Source organism: Phoxinus phoxinus (assembly GCF_949152265.1).
Source record: "Phoxinus phoxinus genome assembly, chromosome: 18".
In the NCBI taxonomy this organism is placed as follows: domain Eukaryota; kingdom Metazoa; phylum Chordata; class Actinopteri; order Cypriniformes; family Leuciscidae; genus Phoxinus; species Phoxinus phoxinus.
In genome coordinates this window covers 12,672,711-12,691,302 of record NC_136893.1, presented here as the reverse complement: position 1 = coordinate 12,691,302, position 18,592 = coordinate 12,672,711, and the positions used below count along the sequence as shown (strand labels likewise).

At 38.6% G+C, this 18,592-nt stretch overlaps 1 protein-coding gene across 2 annotated transcripts in view; it reads right to left on the bottom strand.

Annotated features, from left to right (window-relative positions):
• Positions 1–17,851, bottom strand: part of magi3a (membrane associated guanylate kinase, WW and PDZ domain containing 3a) — a 131,633-nt gene extending 113,782 nt beyond the window's left edge. Inside the window, exons 1-2 of one of the 2 annotated variants that reach the window (XM_079587380.1) lie at positions 17,541–17,838; positions 16,777–17,419 (exon numbers count right to left, since the gene is read on the bottom strand). In XM_079587380.1, the coding sequence (XP_079443506.1) occupies positions 16,777–17,083 (307 nt within the window). In that variant the 5' untranslated portion in view covers positions 17,084–17,419; positions 17,541–17,838. Of the gene's footprint in view, positions 1–16,776 lie in introns of both variants that reach the window. The other variant, XM_079587379.1, reaches the window with a different exon arrangement.
• Between the last annotated feature and the right edge of the window lie 741 nt (positions 17,852–18,592).

The window sequence follows — 18,592 nt, the reverse complement described above, 5'->3', positions numbered from 1 at the left end:
ATTCTCCCTCCCCAACTAAGTGGAGAATCACATTGACGTGAACTGCAGCTTGCGAATCAATTCACTAGCATACCTTGTACTCGTCCAATTATTTGACTTTTGAGCGCAACCGAAGTGAAGTACACTAAAACAATGCCTAAATAGCTATTTGGCTAAAGGTTAAAGTTGGCATTAAATGGAAATCTATTTTCCAAATGCATGTTATTGGTCTGGTCTTATTTATCAAGAAAAATTAAGTATATGCTTGTTGTCACATTCACGTTAGTTTGGACTTGTTATGTTTTGTATTCACCTGCCTTCGTCACTAATTATGTTCATCTGTTCACTCATCATTAACACCTGTATAGTTCTGTTTCAGTTCAGTGTCCGGTATTGTCTATGTTAAGTGTGTGTTGCTCTCCGTATGCCTTCCTGTTGGATCTTTTTTTGGATCGTGACAATGCTTTTGTTTAAAAAAAAAAAAAAACTCGACCTTCTGGTGACACTACAGACTTATCTCTAGTGACGTCAACCTTTCTTACATTCATATCTGCCTCCATCCAACCAGGACCTTGCCCTACACCTTTTTTCTTTTAGATAATCCATTTCACTTGAATGTATGCAACAATATTGAAGAAAAGGTCTATCTCTACTTCTGTTCGTACATCGCAACTTTAACATGATCCAATATCCTATGTGGCCTAAGTGATATCATCAGAAAAGGAAAAAGTTGTTTCAGGGGAAGAGCAAGTGAAAATATGAAAAATTGATTAAATATATAATATATATGAAATACATAAATACTTCTTATATATACTCCTTAAATATTAAATACTTTGTTTTTCTTTGGAATATCATGATATGTTCACAACAAGACTAGAAATAAGCATTAAGGAAGAAAATGGGGTTAATTTTAAGGTTGTGTTGACTTTTCGCACTCTCTCAGGTAAATGAAAGCAGCGTTGCAGATGAGTTGCTCGATCGTATAACAGTCTCTTTCGCCCTTATAGCTCAGCCATCACCATAATCCTCCTCTATATTAACAGGCCTCTTCAACCCCCTTCATCCTCCCTAGAAACAATGGCCCAATTTATTCAGCTTCCTGTCTTTCCCACATCACAGGACAATAAACAATGGTGAAATTAGAGAGAGAGAGGGGGGGGGGGGGGGGGGGGGTGCAGGTCGGAAAAGATAAGTGAGAAGAGAGGAGGTAGGACAGACGAGAAAAGACAAAAGAGAAAAGAAGAGAGGAGAGAAGAGAAGTGAAACCGGGGAGCTGGGGCCGTTTATGCACCCTGCCACCCCTCATCACAGGCCAGAGGTTGATGAATGAATGGAAGAGCATCCCAATAATAGAACTGACCAGAGCGGTTGGGATGATCACCGTAAAGTTGTGGCTGTGTGGGGTTGTGTGAGGCATTTGAAGAGGAAAGGTCAGGGCTGGCTGGCACTGGACTCATCTGCTTCAAGTGTCAAAACATGCAGGCGAAAAGGTGCAAAGTATAAAGCAGCACCCATAAATGAATTACGTAATCCCCAACAGTTCACACGTTCACTTCCAGGAGCCAAACGAGAAGTAACTCAAACCCTAAATCAAGTGTGGCACGCCAACATTTTATTCCAAATGACTGCCGTGGAAAATCTCTAGACCAAATAGATGGAAGCCACTGAGAAAAGAGTGTTCACCGCTCGGTGTGTTTACAACCCTCGATCACCTATTTTGAATACAAACCTCTGCTAACAGCAGCGAGTTGAGACAATAAAGCTGGGCATATATTTGCATATCACAGAGCTGGCTGGAGCTAGGCGATAAAACGCATCCATAAATCTGGATAAACAAACCGAGGGCCTGGCACACACTGATACAGAGAGGGAGGGCTGCAGGTACTGCGGCTAAAGACGCATCTCCAGTCCTTTCAAGCTAATCTAATCAGTGTTAAGTGTAATGAGGCAAAGTGGTAAGCAACCTGGCAGGTCTACATGATAGTCGTGGTGCTTTATAAATCTAGTGAGAGGAGTTCCTCCGGCGACAGTGATTGCTTTGTTGTTTTGATGTTGTTAGGGAAAAAAAATCTCTTGTACAATTAGCCAGACAAGCAGTATGCTGAAGTCATGTACTAAATCATAAACACATTTTCTAAAATGTATGCTGAAGATTTGTGGATATGCAATACAGTACCGATGGTTTAAGGAGCATTCTGCATCAACTTGTTTTAGCTGATAAAGCAGTATAAAAATACTGTAATTAATAATATCAATATTACCAATATCTATCTAATTATGATTCATTAATTTGAATTATTAAATAACTAAGGCAATTTAGCACCTTTCCTAAACTAGCATTTTGTTTTGAATTGACAGCTTGAAAGGGCATGACACTTCTGTATGATTTAAAGCCCTTTGGAGTTTCTCAAAATGTTTGCCAATTTCCCGTTGCTATATTTAAAACGAATCCCATTTCTTGGCTGCACATTCCACTGATGAAGCCTTTTAATTTTTGTAAAATGTTTTATGCGCTGAACCTCGGGAAAAGGGAAGCTGCTGAGCGGAGTCTGGTGCTGTCAGGCACAGTTCATCCGGGCCTCAGACAGTCATAAATCGGGCACTGTCAGTTTGGTCTCATGACACAAGCTGAGGAACGGAGGTGGCCAAGGTCCGCTCCAGCTGCACGAAAAGTCTCTCCCACTGAGGCACAAGCTGACATGCATCTGCTAGTGGGAAAAAACGAGGCAGCTGGAGTCAGACACACAGAGGGCCTTTCACACCGGTCAGAACACAGAGAATTTGGTCTCATATGGACCTCCATGCCATCACACAGGTTATTTAATATCATGATTCATTTATAAGCGGATTTGAGTTCACAAACTTGACTGCCTTGTTTTACTCTAGTTTCAATTGGCTGCAGGCCAGGAATGACAAAATTTCAACGGCACCATCATCCCGTTCCAAACTAGTTTGGCATTTGTCAGAATGCAAGCAGCAAGCAGCGACCAGCTCTCGTCCAAAAGTGCCAGATGTCCAAAACCCCTCTCATTATGTCCTTGGATCAGGGTCAGGCAGGTTGTGGCTCTCAAGGGGTGGCTGTCAACAACTATTTCAACTTTATCCATCATCTGGGAGGTGCTTGCGAAGCCATAAAGCGAGTGCTGAAAAAGTGTTGAATCAGTGAAAGAGCCCGGCTGTTTCCTTGACCCCCAAGGAGCTCATTTGCAGTCTTGGCGGTGCCCGTTTTCCCTCGATATTTGCGACCTGTGAGCGATGGCAGCTTATGAATCCAAGCTTAATACATCTAATCGAAGGCATTTCCATCCGAGAAAGATGAGATGCTTTTTTTACCCTGTGTGAGCGTGTCCATGTTTTTGGAATTCAGCTCAGGTTGCAAGGTCAAAGCGGGAATGTTTTAGTTTACAGATGATCTGCTATGCGTGTCTCCGCTACAGCTGACATTTACAACAATGTAGCATATGCCTTGTTCATATTGTGGAAAACAAACAACACACAAAGAAGCTACAAGAGTATACAAACAGAAGAAGCTTGCGCCAACGCAAGTACCTCGAATCAAAAGGTTAACATTCCTGCGTGATGACACCATGCTAGTGGTCGGGCCACATTCTGTTAATATTTTGAAACACCCCCACCACCACAGCCACCTCCTTCTCAATGGCGAGCTGGAAGGGATTTCACAAGGAATTCTAAGAACAACACAATAGGAGTAAGTCCAAAGGGTTGTGCTAAAGAATGAGTTAATGTAAGTGTAGAATTAAAGGCATTTTTAAACATTAGCTCAGATGCTTAAAGCATGTTGCTTACTGACCCCTTTCCAGGAATACCTCAGAAAAGATCCCCTTTAATACACCAACATACTGAAAACAAGTGGATGAAGGTGGAGGCAAGGAAGAACAAGGCTCTTGGGTGCTTAATGACCCTTAGAAAACTTTACAAAACACTCAGTTAAAGGTTTAATCAGTAAGTTTTTGTTTACATGTTAACTGTGTTTTTCGTTGTCCCAATTTTTTTAAACTTTATACTGGGCTTTATGATGTCTGTTTAATAACTAATTGAAAAAATGTAAACAGATCAGTTTTTGGGACTGACAACCACATTTACTAACAGGTGTGAGCCTCGAAATGTCCTGTTCAAAAGATAGCTTCAGTAGTAGCACAGACACAGACAACTAGTTGTCCAGTCCTGTTCCGTTCACATAGCACAGTTTTTTCCGAGAACACGGTTGTGAGTCCTGGAAATTTAAGTGTGTGAGTACAGGACCGACTACCGTATTATGCTGTAGTGAGAACGTGGCCATAATTTCTTTGTTTTACTTAGAATTAGTAACTTGGTCATTGTGACTTGGCAGAATCTATGAGGGCACAACTTGCTTATATTATACTTTATATTTAAATTATACTTTAAAATATATTAAAATAGAAAACAGTTTAAATTGTACACAGTAAAAAGTGTTCAGTTCACTTACTTAAAATTGAGTAAACCTGTTACAAAGCCTTAAAATTATTAAGTAAATAAACTTGATAATTGAAAAAAAATTGAAAAGTAATGTGGAATTGCCAAGCATGAAGTTTATTTACTTAAAAAAAAAATGAGGAAACCCGTTGCCTTTAAATGATTAAGTAAATAAACTTGATAATTGAAAAAAATTGAAAAGTAATGTGGAATTGCCAAGCATGAAGTTTATTTACTTAATCATTTTAAGGCAACGGGTTTCCTCATTTTTTTTTAAGTCAACTTATCCCTTTTTACAATGTAATAAAATTTTTACTTTTACTGTATTTTTGAGCAAATAAATGCAGCCTCGGTGAGCATAAGATACTTTTTTTTATTACATTGAAAAAATTAAATCAATGGCACTTCATGGTATTTGAGTACCATGTGTACCATCAGGGAAAAAAGTGTTAAAATCATCTATCATGCTGAATCTACAGGGTCTCTAAGAAAAGTGCTGCTGTATGACACACACAGTGCAAACGCCTGTTAACAATGAGCCATTGTAAGCTCTTTCCACCAAAGTAACAATGTGTACAAATGGACATTCTTCACATTGTTATTTTGAATTCTCCATTCACACAAACACTATGTCAGACAGATATGCTAACATCAACATATTACCTAGAATTCATTTAGAGTGCTTATTTACATCTAAATAAAATATTCATTCTTTATTTCAGCTAATTAAAATACATTGAGTTATAGTTTGTTTGGTCAACACTGGTTACCACATTATACTCAGTTCAGTGTGTTCATTTGTATAACCCTGTTAAATAATGCATTTCTGTTTTCTGTAACTGGAGCTGACTTGTCATAATCCTAAACCACTGCTGCTGCAATAGCTCAGGCTACTATTTTTTCTATAGAAAATAAAGCAGGCTGGGTGTAAAAAAAAAAAAAAATCACTTGTGGATATTGGTGCAGACACATCTGCCTCCAAGCCTCAAATTTATATTAATACCACAGTACCATCCCTGCATCCCAGTTTATTATCTGAGAACTTGGCTTTTATAGCTGAAAAATAGTCTCAGAAGACATGAAACTAGAAAGCTTATGCTGATAAGGGACTTGAAATGTAGGAAAAGCTGGTCCAGTGGTTATTCACCCATTTTAAGCATAAGTCAAGAGACTACTCAGACTCATTTAATAAGGACGAGGACCCAGAGAGGAAACAGCCGAGGAGTACTGAGTGAAGGTGAAGAACAGCAAGAGCTGGACAGAATGACACCCAATCAAATTAAAACGGATTTGAGGGCTCTGTGAGACCTTTTGTTTGAGATGTTGACATGTTGGGCTGTGAAAATGAGGATGCGCAAGTCGTGACCGTCCAGATAGTAGCAATGATTTTTTTGTTGTTGTTGTTGATGCATTATGAGGATTTGGCAGTTGTGTCAATACTATTTGAATACTATGATTTTACACACATAATATATCAAAACTCAGTATGCAAAAATCAGAACATTGCTGTTGGCTATATTTTAAGTGCTTAGCCAATAGGATAATATTAAACTTTTATGGTAATTAACATTTAAAAAAAATCTACTATTTCCATGAAATGAAAGCACTTCAGCTAAATTACCTGCATAAGATCAATACTAAAGATGTTAATTAATATGATATTCAATCCATACACTTAATATCTATGCAGAGCTGTCAAGCAAGTGCATAATAATGATAGTCAATTATGAAGCACCAACTGGGAACTAAATCTTCAATGCAGTCATGATATAATTGTTGAACGTTTCTTAGATGTATCGTATGCCAAAGTGCCGTAGGACAAGATTTTACACCTTTCAGCACAAAAATGACATCAGCAATTCATAAAACAAGATCAGGTTGTCAAGTAAGGACAACCATGAAAAAATAAAAGAGATCACTGGTCTTTATTCTAATGCCATTTAAACACACAAGACACACACACACACACACACACACACACAGTCTTTGATCTCTGAGACATTGTTCACATCAAAGGTTGCATTGAGTATTCTAGGTTTGTATTCTATGTGGCCTGATAACGCAGTCAAGTTAGCCATACATGTTCTCTGTGCAGTCAGCCGAACTGGGCTGGGAAAACCATTTGCATTTATCCTCTTTAAGACCATATGGACTGCTAGTGGTCTTGGTTGCTCTTCACCTGGCCCTTCAACTTGGCCTCAAAGCTTTGGCTAGAATGCTGACATAACAGGACAAGGCTAGCCGGATCAATAAGCTGTTAACAGACCTAACCATCATGGCTAGCCGATGGCCTGCGCAGAGATCTTGACATCCATGAATTCTGATGAGGACATGGTGTACTAATCTTGTGGGTGTAGAGATGAGCTGCTGCAATGAGATAAGTGGAGCGTTTAACTGTACGCTGGGAAGGTTAGAAGAAAAAAATACAATCATTCACTGTCATCTAATGCAGGAGATTGTCTCTAGGCCATCCATTTCAGATTTAGATTGAGTTCATGATAACTCACACAGTCACAGACAGCCGCCCCATCATGAAGCACTACTGCCATCGTTTAATGCAGGGTGAGATGTTATGTATCATTTAATGCTCTCCCAACTGCATAAACAACTGTATAACCCCATGAAGCCAGGATAGTTTTAATCATTGGCCATTTGTTGCAAAACCCCACCCATTTTACAACTCACCCAACCATTAAACAAAACAGCCGGGCTTCCAGGTGGGCTTGTAAAACATTGATTTAAAGCCAAATGTCCAATAAACAATTACATGCTATTTCCTATGTAAATTATGCTTTTATAGACTTCTAAAGCGAAGCATGGCATCAGGAAGGAAGTACAGGAGGAAAAAAGGAAGCAAGAAAGGAAAACAGGCAGACAAGAAGGAATTTAAGATAGAAGTAAGGAAGACAGGAAGTCAGGAAAAAAGAAGAAATAGAGGCAGGAAAGTAAGAAATCAAGAAGGAGGTGCGGAAGTCAGGAAAACAAGAAAAAGGAAGGCAAGCAGGTAAGAACACAAGAGGGAAGTACAGAAGGTAGTCAGAGAAAAAAGGAGGCTAAAAGAAAAAGGGGGAAAGGAAGGTAGGCAGTTAGAAAGCCAGGAAGCAAGTCAAATGGAAGGGAAGTAAGAAAGGAAGTCAGGACAGAAAAAAAGGAAGTCAGGAAAGTAAAGAAGAAAGAAAAAAAGGATGGAAGGAAAAGAAAAGAAAAGAAAACGCAAGTACGAAGGAAGGACAGGACGAGACCAAACAACCAACTGACATTATTACCATAATGTTTGACATTTTCGGGTAGTCATTCTTCCCGTGCAGTGATAAAAGAATCGCCACTGAACCACAAACAAGTTGTCATTTCAACTATAACTCTCTCACCATAAGACACTTTCCAAGCTGGGACATTGGGGCTCTGGGTAAATGCAATAATCAAAATAATCTCAAAGACTCGCATGCAGCTGCTCCAGTGACATTATATAGAGGAGAGAGGCTTAAAATTCCTCCACATCCTCTAAATGTCCTCCAAGGTCTGATGTTGTTGAGGCAGAAAAACAGCAGCGGTTTGAGATTCAGTCATTCAGGCAGTGTGCTAGCATGAATTAAGAGTCACATTCAAAGGGGAGGTGGGATGTTTACACAGGTGAGAGATGATTTCAGCTGTGAAACTAACATGATCGGTTTAAAATATCCAGAAGACACGGCAAGAAAAGCCTCCTGTAAATAAAGCCGTACGGAGCAGCACCTGTGATAACGCTACATGCGACCGGCAGGAAACATCTGTGGAGATCTGAATAATCACAAAGTGAGCAAACAAATAGCTACCGTCTACACAGCCCTCAGGACCACACAAATCCTATCAGTGTAATTACCTTTCATCTCAAAAGGGCACTAGAGAGGAACAATCCATATTCCTGTCCTAATTTCTAATTTTCATGCAAAAGCATGCTCACACACACATTGAGTGCTCAAGAGAAGGGCAAGTTATTTGCAGGCATTAAGACTTCAAAAGGCCATCACTTCTCATTCTCGGGTGGTATGCACTACATGCCAGCACAAGAATAATAAAGACCCCTGGATCACAGAAACAGCCACAGAAAGGCAAATGGGGGTGTTATACCACAGACCACCTCTCTGTCCTTTGAAGAAATAAATTCGGTTCATTATCTTTGTTGCTTTGTCCACTCGACGACCTAATGCCCTTCTGATGTCTGAGGTCTGTTTCCACATGCAAGTAGTGCTGTTGCGTCTCTACTATGAATATAAAGCAATTTTTGTGCAAATACATCACTACTTCCTTTTAAAAATGGTCATAAATTATAAAATAGATATTGGGAGTGAGCTACTGAGGAGTGAGGAGGACTATTAAAAACGTGTCTGGCATAAAAAGTAATTTTCACAAGAATGGCAGGGCATTTCCATTTAAATGGTTTCTAAACCACACATTTTGCAAAAGATTGTCTTTTTTAAAATAGCAAGAGAGCAATAGAGTGCACACAAGACGTTTATTCTATTAAAATGAAAACTATTTAAATCAAATTAATTTAAAATTAAAATAAATAAATTGAACTGTCCCCACATCTTTCCAAGCATGGCTGCATTGTTGTTGTTTTTTCAGTTTTTTTTTTTTTTTTCTCATTCTGTGCATATGAAGACAGATGTAAACTATGTAAAACATCTCCCTTAAGGGTGCACAGGTCAGTGATTTTCCACCTGACAGTGTTTTATTTAATAAATACAGTAATTTAGTGTAAAAAATAAAATCAGGAGAAAAGCAGCTGTGGAGCCGATAAGGAGATACAGCATTGCACAACTTTAAGCACTAGAAATCACCTTCCTATCTCTAATGTTGTGCAATGCTGTATCTCCTTATCGGCTCCACAGCTGCTTTTCTCCTGATTCAGATCACTTTTATTCATTCAGTAAAGCTCTTTTAGGTTCTTGTCACAACCAAGAGTGACAGGAAATCTTTATCCCCCTCACTTGTTGATGACGGGCACGAACACAATCAAACATTCTGCATTCATTTGTCAGTTAATTATTCATGTCCATTCCCCCTCACAGCATAAGCATCCTTTCATTTCCTGTTGCCGCATTAACCGAGAAACTGCAGACGATTGCAGCAAATCAGACTGAAAATATCAAAGCCCACTCGGTTTGACAATAACAGTACTTGGGAGATGAGATATCAGATCTTTGCATAGAAAAACACCTCCCAGGCTGCTTCAATGGACCTGATCGGGCCATCAGCTGCCATGTGGTTTTCAGCTGGAAGATATGTAACGTTGGCATGGGTCACGCTGACCAAATATCTCCAAGGAGAATAAATACCAGGAATGGCTTCTCTGATGCGAGCCAATTAAGTTGCATAAACAGGAATGCACGACTGCCTGGCATGAAATTGAGGAAATGCCTCTTGGGATTGTGGATGACACTGAATGAAACCGCTTTCTCATCCTGCAGCCTTCTACAGTGAAGATACATTTTCACATCTGTGAAAATAAAATGAAAAAAATGACATCGCTAAAAGCCACTTTTGGTGATCTCAGCCCATCCACTCTCATTTCCATGTCATCGCTTGTCATTAAGACTCCACAGACAGATAAACAGTGGAATGTTCCAGCACATCACAAGCAGTGACAAGTGCCAGTGCAACAACAGCAGCTCTCTGCATACTCCCGCTGACAGGGAGGCTGATAAAGGGGCTGCGCGTGAGAGATGGTTTCTGCAGGGAGAGGTTTGAGACATGCTTTAATATTCCAAGCAGATGCTCCTATCTTGGGCTCTGCCGCACCCATCCCCCTCATGCATGGGAAGCTGGGGGTGTGTGAGCAGATTTGGGAATTATTCCAGACGGGAGGTGTACAGAGGAGATGACCCCCAAAAAAATACTTTAGCTGTGCTTCTCTTTCAAAGGGAATGATGTGGGGAGCAATTGAATCTGCAAGGCATTACTAAAAATGTAACTATGGAGTGGTAATTTAACAAATGATGTTTCACTTCATGAATGTTGCAATCAATTACTTGTTGGCAGCCTACAGGTTGACTTTTCCTGTTGAATTCCTCTCAGTGGGGTGGTAATATCTCTTACTACTGCAAACAATTACTTCTTAATGAGTTTAATTAGTCTTTTTTGACTCTTTTTCAATTGAAAATATCTAAAATAAATGAAATACCTATTATTTAATAGCAACAATACATAAGCTAAAGGGATATTTCACCCAAAAATGACAAATCTGTTAACAATTAGGCTATTCACCCTCATGGCATTTTTTAACCTGGAAAAGCCCAGTGGGAGGTTTTTTTTGTTTTTTGTTTTTTTGCAAAGTCAAAGTCAATGGGGTAAATTTTGTCATTAAATGGACAAAAAACGTTTTCTTCCAAAATTTTTATTTGTGTTCCACGGAAGAAATGTTTTTTTTTTTGTTTTTTTTTACAGAAGGTGAGCAAACAATGACAAATTTCAGTTTTCAAGATAGTATCTTGAATAGAAAAGTTCTTTATCCAACATTTAATGTATTTTGTCTTATTGCACTGGCATATATTTTATATTACATAATTTATATTTTATTTTATTTATCTATTTATTTATATAGATTTAAAATCAGTGGGAAAAACCTCCCAGAACAGTAAGATAAAATGCATTTCTTTTAAAGATACAGTCTCTGACAGTCCTTATGCAGCATTTCTTCAAGTAGCCTACATTTATCATTTATCACAAAGAATTTTGCATATTTTATCTGGAAAATTGGACACATGTTCACATTAAGAACTTTTTGCACTATACAACATGACAGCATAGCACAATTAAACATCTCTCATCTCTGCAAATTAACAGAAATCATCCTGAAAATTAAACTTCCTCAAATTGTGAAGAGCCACACTAGAATGTGAGTGTTGCCAACAGAGAAACGGTTTTATTTATTTCTCTGAGGCAGGTTGAAACATGCAAACACACTTTTAATAACAAGACCGACTGATAAAAAAGCGGGTTTGAAGGGAGGATAAAATGAGTATGGGAGAGGAAATGCATTCTGCTCCTGTCAAATCTATGTAACAGCCACTAGAGATGATTACTACTGAAAAAATGTATTTCTTATTCTAACACCGAATGAAACTTTAGGGAAAGGACTGAGGGTGTTTACATAAAAAAAATTGCATGAATGTTGTTTGGTGACTAAGCAACGAGCCCGAGGCCCTCAGAGAGATGAACAGACTTGAACAGAATGTTAAAGCAGCTGTGGTACAGTTTTATAGATGTATGTCAAGTACAGTTATATGACCAGAGCTGCTGCTTGTGACAGACCGCTCATAAGCTGCGAACATATTAAAGGAAACCACATTAAAGCTACCTCCCTGTTTCACAAAGCTGATATAACCCCTGTCTACTCCATAAACTACTGTAATCAACTGGCGGAGAACAAAACAGATTTACCTCACACTGCTGAAAAAAGGGGAGACACTACAGCACACATCCTAGAAAAATATAACACGCTGAAAATAAAGTTCTACGATCTAATAAAATGAGACAGTTGTTCCATTGTCATGACTTGGAAGAATATGTAAGTAATGACAAGATTAATATGAAAAACTTTGCCATGATAACAAACCCAAAACACAGTATGAGTCTCAAAACAATCAGTGCTTCATAATGCCCTACAGCATCATGACAGGAGGACTAATGTAAGTCAGCCTGTGAGTCAGTAATGATACACTCCCTCACCCTTCCTCCGCTCGCACATTAACACAATGTGTGGAAATTGCACCATTGCGGTCAATCAAGGCCACACTCAGACAATGGCTTTTGAGCACAATTTCACAGATGTACGACAAAAAAAATAAAAATTCCTTCATCTGGTCCGGATGTATGACGGCAGTGCAAAATTATGGTTATGAAATTCATAGCAGATCTGACGATTTTCTGCTCAGAGATGATTTACACCTTGAAATTTGTTCAATATTGAAAATGTTTACTTGTGTATCTATCTGGCAAATTGGCATCTGTTAAAGTAAAATACTATTTGGTCCAAAAGTCAAAGGCCACTAATAGACTTTTTTTTTGTTTACACATTTTTCACAAAATATTACAAACTAGCTTATTTGGTTAGTGATAAAAGTCTAAACCAGGGGTCACCTAATAGCAGACAGTTATTGGTTCCATACAAGCCGAGAAGACATAATATGACATAGTGCATTATGTATTGCACCATTTTAGCTTTAAACACATATCAATTTATATTATGTTTGAGATACCTCTGCTTTGGTCCCAATATCATTATCCTTGATAACATTTTTGACTATTTAGGGCTTTTTACTTTTACAAAGTACTACTGCTGTCCACATGGAAATGTATAACTAATCCAAAAAATAAAAAGAAATTGCCTGGACCTTCGCTGGGATGGAAATATGGAGGCTGGACCTCTTGGAGCTTTAATTGAATACCTCTGATCTATGCTAAAGTGCAGAATGTTAAAGATTTATTATTCATATTATGCCATAACATTTTAAATTCTTCAAAATTCTAAACATTTTTAGGTTTAAATCATATTTTTAGTGTGGTCTCAGACTTTAGGACTCAAATGCATGTCTGAGTGTGTGTTGGCAGAAAAGGTGTGGGGGTGAAAAACAGGAAAAACGGAGGAGGACATGACAGGTTAGACTGAATATGTGGGAGGCCAAGAAGCTTCACACCTTGGAACAGATAAGACTGGAAAAGATGAGCATGAGCCACAAGTCCACTGGTCAGGAAAGGACACAGCTGATTGAGAGAAGGCTCTGTAAAACTCACCGACACATGGCAAACTATGCTGGCTAACTTTAGACCCTTCACAAATGACTTGTTTGAGAAAGGAAAAATATTCAAATTTTCCTTCCTTCTGCTGTTTCTTTACATTGTTTCTTACTGTCTTGAGCAACACTTGCCCATAACGTTAGTTATGCTCCACAATTTGTGGCCTATAAGTCTTGTTGAGCCCAGCCAAAGGATGAAGGCCCTTGAGCTTCATATCAGCTGTGTCGAGCACTCAGCCAGTGTTACTTGCAGCTAGAATTTAAGGCTAAATGGTCTCCTGGTACCATCTGATCCTTCTTGAGCTGGCCTCTTCTATGGACTCCTCATCAATGATTGAGATGGTATGAATTAAACATAAACTGAGGGACAGAGAGAAAACACTGCAGCCACACACACACATACACATGGCCACTGAGCGGCAAGAAACTCAGATCCTCTTTCTTGAGAATTCAATATAAAATTAGGCATACACCAACATTAAAATGTTATATTAGCCAATATAAAAAAGTACAATTCTAAACTATTTTATCCAAACAAATAATAAAACTACCAACTAAAATTAATACTTTTAAATGCTTCAAGTCAAGTGAATTTAAACATCACAACAGTATACTGTACAGTATGAAAAATGGGTTTACTTTGAGAACCGCTAAAAATTACATCTAAGAGTGTTATTATATTATTAGTGTTTTTTAAATATTACTTTTTCAAATTAGTAATGAGACGCCAAAAGAGCATGAAATATCCAATCCCGATTAATTAAACTGTAAAAATGTTACTTAAAATCATTGACGATATAATGACTAATCATGCAAGTGTGTAGTTCACCCAAAATTAAAGTTTAGACAAATTTAATTTACCATATGGTAATTGCGCATCACGGTAAACCCAGAAAGTTACACATTTGAGCATATTTAAGGTAATTGAGTTACATTTACAACTAAATGCAAGTAGTCAGTGACAGAGAGCAAGCATGTGTGGCCAATTTAATTCTGTTTTAGCTAAACATAATCATAAATATGTCTATGGTGTCACCACTGCCCTGTGCAAGGTTTTATCTAAGGTTATTGTTGTTAATGATTAAAAAAACATTTTTAAAAACTTACCATTTTAACTATTATTTGTTTAAAGTATCATGAGAGTATCTTATTGTGAGATCAGTATCATGTATCGAACCGAATCATGACATGAGTGTATTGTTATTACACCCCTAGCGTTTCATATTTTTCTGTTAAAACAGCCTCTTTCTCATCCCAGCTTTATATACATAAGCAAACAGTTCACAATTAGTTTTTCCATTTTAAAAAATTGTCTTTGAGCACCCTGACATATACTGTAGCAAAACCAAACATTTCTAATAGAATACAAGCTTTCAGGTGTCCAGTCCTCTTGCTGAGTCACAAGCCAGACAGCACACCACAGATTTAAGATAGTAATTGAATCAATTAGACTTGGACTCAGTTCAAAGCTCCAGGCTTTGGCAGCTTTAACAAACTCACACTACGTTAAAATAATCAGTAAGAGACATCTGATGCTAACCCGTTCACTAATACCAATTTACACTGATTAGGAAGCGCAAGGAGAACTACATTTTCATATTAGGTAATCCACTTCATTTGCACGCCCAAAGTAAACAGACGTAGAGGGTGCCCATAGCAACATAAAGCTATATGATTAAAATCATCTCCAAAAGAGCATTATAATGGCACAAAGGAGTCAAATGGTGATCCTTCAGGCAGGCTAACACGCTAAATGAGGTGGACAGTGGGTGAAAGGGGGGGAGCTGGGAAGTCAGACGACATCTGTGCTGCAGGCAAAGAGGATTACACACACCAAGTTCAAAGCTCTAAATGTTTTACTTTAAATGTTTAAGGAGTTTACACAATTTCTAGCTGAATGGCTGAGAAACCTATAGCATCTGGATCAGCTTTTGGTGACGTGAAGTCGCACAGACATACTGAAGAGTCATGCACTCTTAAACATAAAAGAGTAGGCTACTCGCTCACTCTTTACTTCTTTCATGATGCGGGGGTTTTATTCATGAAACATCCTCTTAAAGTTGCCATAAAGTTGCGATTATCTTTTTTTCACTATTGTGACGTATATCCAAGCGAAAGGCTTCTCGAACAAGAACAAATGTGGGGCAGGTCTTGATTTTGTCCTTGATGTTGGGAGTTGATGGGGAATTGATTGGATCGTTGTTTGCTATTGCTGAGATCTTATGTGAGTAACAGGTTGTAAACACTAGTAAACACCATCAGAGAATGAGGGTACATTAATTTAAAAATGATGTGCATGGATAAATCATACATAAATACACTACAGTAATACTCTTCTCTTTTTTTTAAAAGAAAAAAAAAAGGATAGTCCATTTTGAATTTTATGCCGACTTTAAAATCTGACAAGGGTTTAAATGAGATGGTAAACGGAATGCTTATGGTGAGGAGTAGACAGATAAGATTCTGTCTACAGATAAGAAGTTAGTATGTTTCTGCAATATGATCCACAAACAGGTCATGTTACACAATTCAAAGCTAGATTCCTATTACCTGGTACCCATGGTGATTCTGTTAGAATCATGTCTGTATTGTATGGCCTCTGATCTTAACCTGTCCTGAAAGCTAAGGTCTTGGCTGCCTTTTGTAGATCCTCGTTATTTCTCTCCAACAAACACAAGATTAACAGTCAAACACCTGTAAACACTTGTAACCTGGCTTTAGCAGCTTAAATAAACCTTGGGAGGCTCTGTGGAAAGTAAAAGTATCTATCTACCAGCAGCACGATTAATGAAATCATTGTGGTTGCCCACAAACAGAAAGCATAGTGGTATCAAAACTTCCTCATGATGGATAGTCTCAATTTCCTCCTGTTGTGGTAACAGTGATAAATGGCTTACGTTAAAATCCACTTTTTCCTTGAGAGTCCCATTTAATCAAAATGCCAACTAAGTAATTATAAGCAAATGCTATAGTAATAGAATACGTAATATAGGCCTATAATAGCCTAGGCTATATAGTAGGCTAATAGGTTAAAATTGTCTGTCTCAAAACCTAGAGAGCTGCCTAAATAACAGTAGCCTAGGAATTATTATTACCTGAAATGTCACCCTAACCGCTTATCAATTTCGCCATTCATATCCTCTCAGGTTGTATTTTGTCTTCTAGTCAAGTCACAGCGGCTTCACATTAATAAACGGGGAAATAATAGTGTTATGTTATCAAAATCATCAGTTAAGAAAACAATCGAGTTTCACCCGTGAAGCAGGTAGGAGACGACAGGTGACTTCTGAAACAATGAAACTACACACAGCGCGTGAAAGTTTCTGAGACTGGCCAAAGTCCCTGAATAACATAACATACGTAGCCTAACATTCGATTAAGCAGTCCTCTTTCAAAATTACAAATAGCCTACGAAACGGCTACTTAACACTGTCTTAAAAACTAGCTTTTACTAGGGCTTTACAAATGAACCCTAGTGCTAATTGTAGACTGACAAACTGTTGTCTTTAGGTTGTGTAGCTCACTAACTGTTACGTTTTAGAAATTGGGTTAGCAAACTAACCTGGCTTTACAGTCTTCAGACGGAGGGGTTCGCGAAAGTGGCGGATGACAGCGAGGGTGTCTCGGTTCGTCAGTCCGCTGACAGGCGTACCGTTCACCTCCAGAAGCACATCTCCGGGACCAGGTAGTCTGCCGACATGGCACACTAACGCGTCCGACAACACCTGCCCGAGGTACGGGAACTCTCCTTGCTCGGCTCCCCCGAGTATCTCCAGCACGGCGCTGAGCTCCCCGGCGTTACCCCACGAAACGGCGCATTCCTGCACTTTACCGGACCAATGTTTCTTCTTTTTCAGCGTCTTGGACATGATTAATCCCTTTCGTAAACGAGTCTCTTAAAAACAGGTTATTTCCTTATGCAAAAAGCGTTTAAAGCGCAGTAAAGCACAGCGGCTTCATTCCCATGTCTCGGTGAAAAAGATTAGAAAATGTTTCAAAACTTCAGAGTTGGCATCGCTCGGTTCTTAAAGCATATTCCCTGTATGGTTCAGTCAAAATTCACGTAAATTCATCTGGATCGAGACACGAGCTCAAACGAAGGTATACAGGCTCTTCATTGCCTTAAAATCTATGCTAACGTTAGACCTCACTGCTCACCAAGAAGTGTCGCCAAATGTCGTCTTCACGATCCAAACAAGCGCTTTCTATGAGAAAAAGACACGAAAATAGCAATAAACTACCACCCGAGGCAGGACAGTCTTTATCCAGGCACATAAAAAAAAAAAGAATACAGCCTCGCTTGGTAAACGCCGTAGAAACACTCACATCCGTGTGTAATCCCTCGCGATCTAGGGGGACTGTTGTTAACTTGGGTTTCGCGCACCTGTTCCAATGACATCAGCTACCGGCGCGTTCACGGGAAACGACGAACAACAATATACCTGGATCGGGAGTACACGACTAACTAGGTCCACCGTCCCACGACATTTGATTCACGTAGAAACGCCCTCTTGTGCGGCTTGTTGTTGTCTGTGTAGAGCTGTCATCGTATGTCGTTGATTTTTGTAGGCGCAGCTTTGCAACTTTGTAGATTTTCACCTTGTTACTTGCGCCAAACGACAGCAGCGACTGTCAGTGGTGCAGAGTGGACGAGAGCGGGGCAGCCAATGAGAGCGAGAGGGCGGGCTCTCCCATACTATTTCACAATACCAAACTTCAAAAGCCTGTCTACCATGCTTCTAGGGCTGAAAGATGTTGTTGACTGTTGAGAACAAAAATACTTGCTGCCCTTCACCACAGTCTTATTGAAAATGCCTAATGAAATATATTTTGAAGATAGTAAGTCCAAAATGTAAAGCAGGGGATTTTTTTTTTGGTAAAACTGTATGACATTTTCATAATAATAATAATAACGTCAATTTATTTGCATTTGCTTTAATTAAAAAAAAATGCTGCTCAAAATGCTTTACAATAAAAACAATAAAAGTAATTCACATGAAAATATATTAACAGAACATAAAGATGAAACCCACTTTATGATAAGAATAAGATCATACGAATAAGTTACAACAATTAATATACAGTACATACTATGCTTAACAAAATAATATTAACATACTACATTATACAATGCTTATGATCAAATATTTAAAATTTGTGATTTAAAAGTTAGGAATGTCTTGAAACAAAACTTGAATTAGGTTTTAAATAGGCATATCTAAATCTACTCCACAGACCCCTGGGTTTCCCCTTAAATACCCTTCAGTTGTTCACTGAACCCTGTTTGAAGACCATGAATGAATGTAAAAGACCATGAATGTAAAATGTATTGTTCTGGGTTCCTGTTGAACAGCTGTATAAACCTTGTAATTTCACAC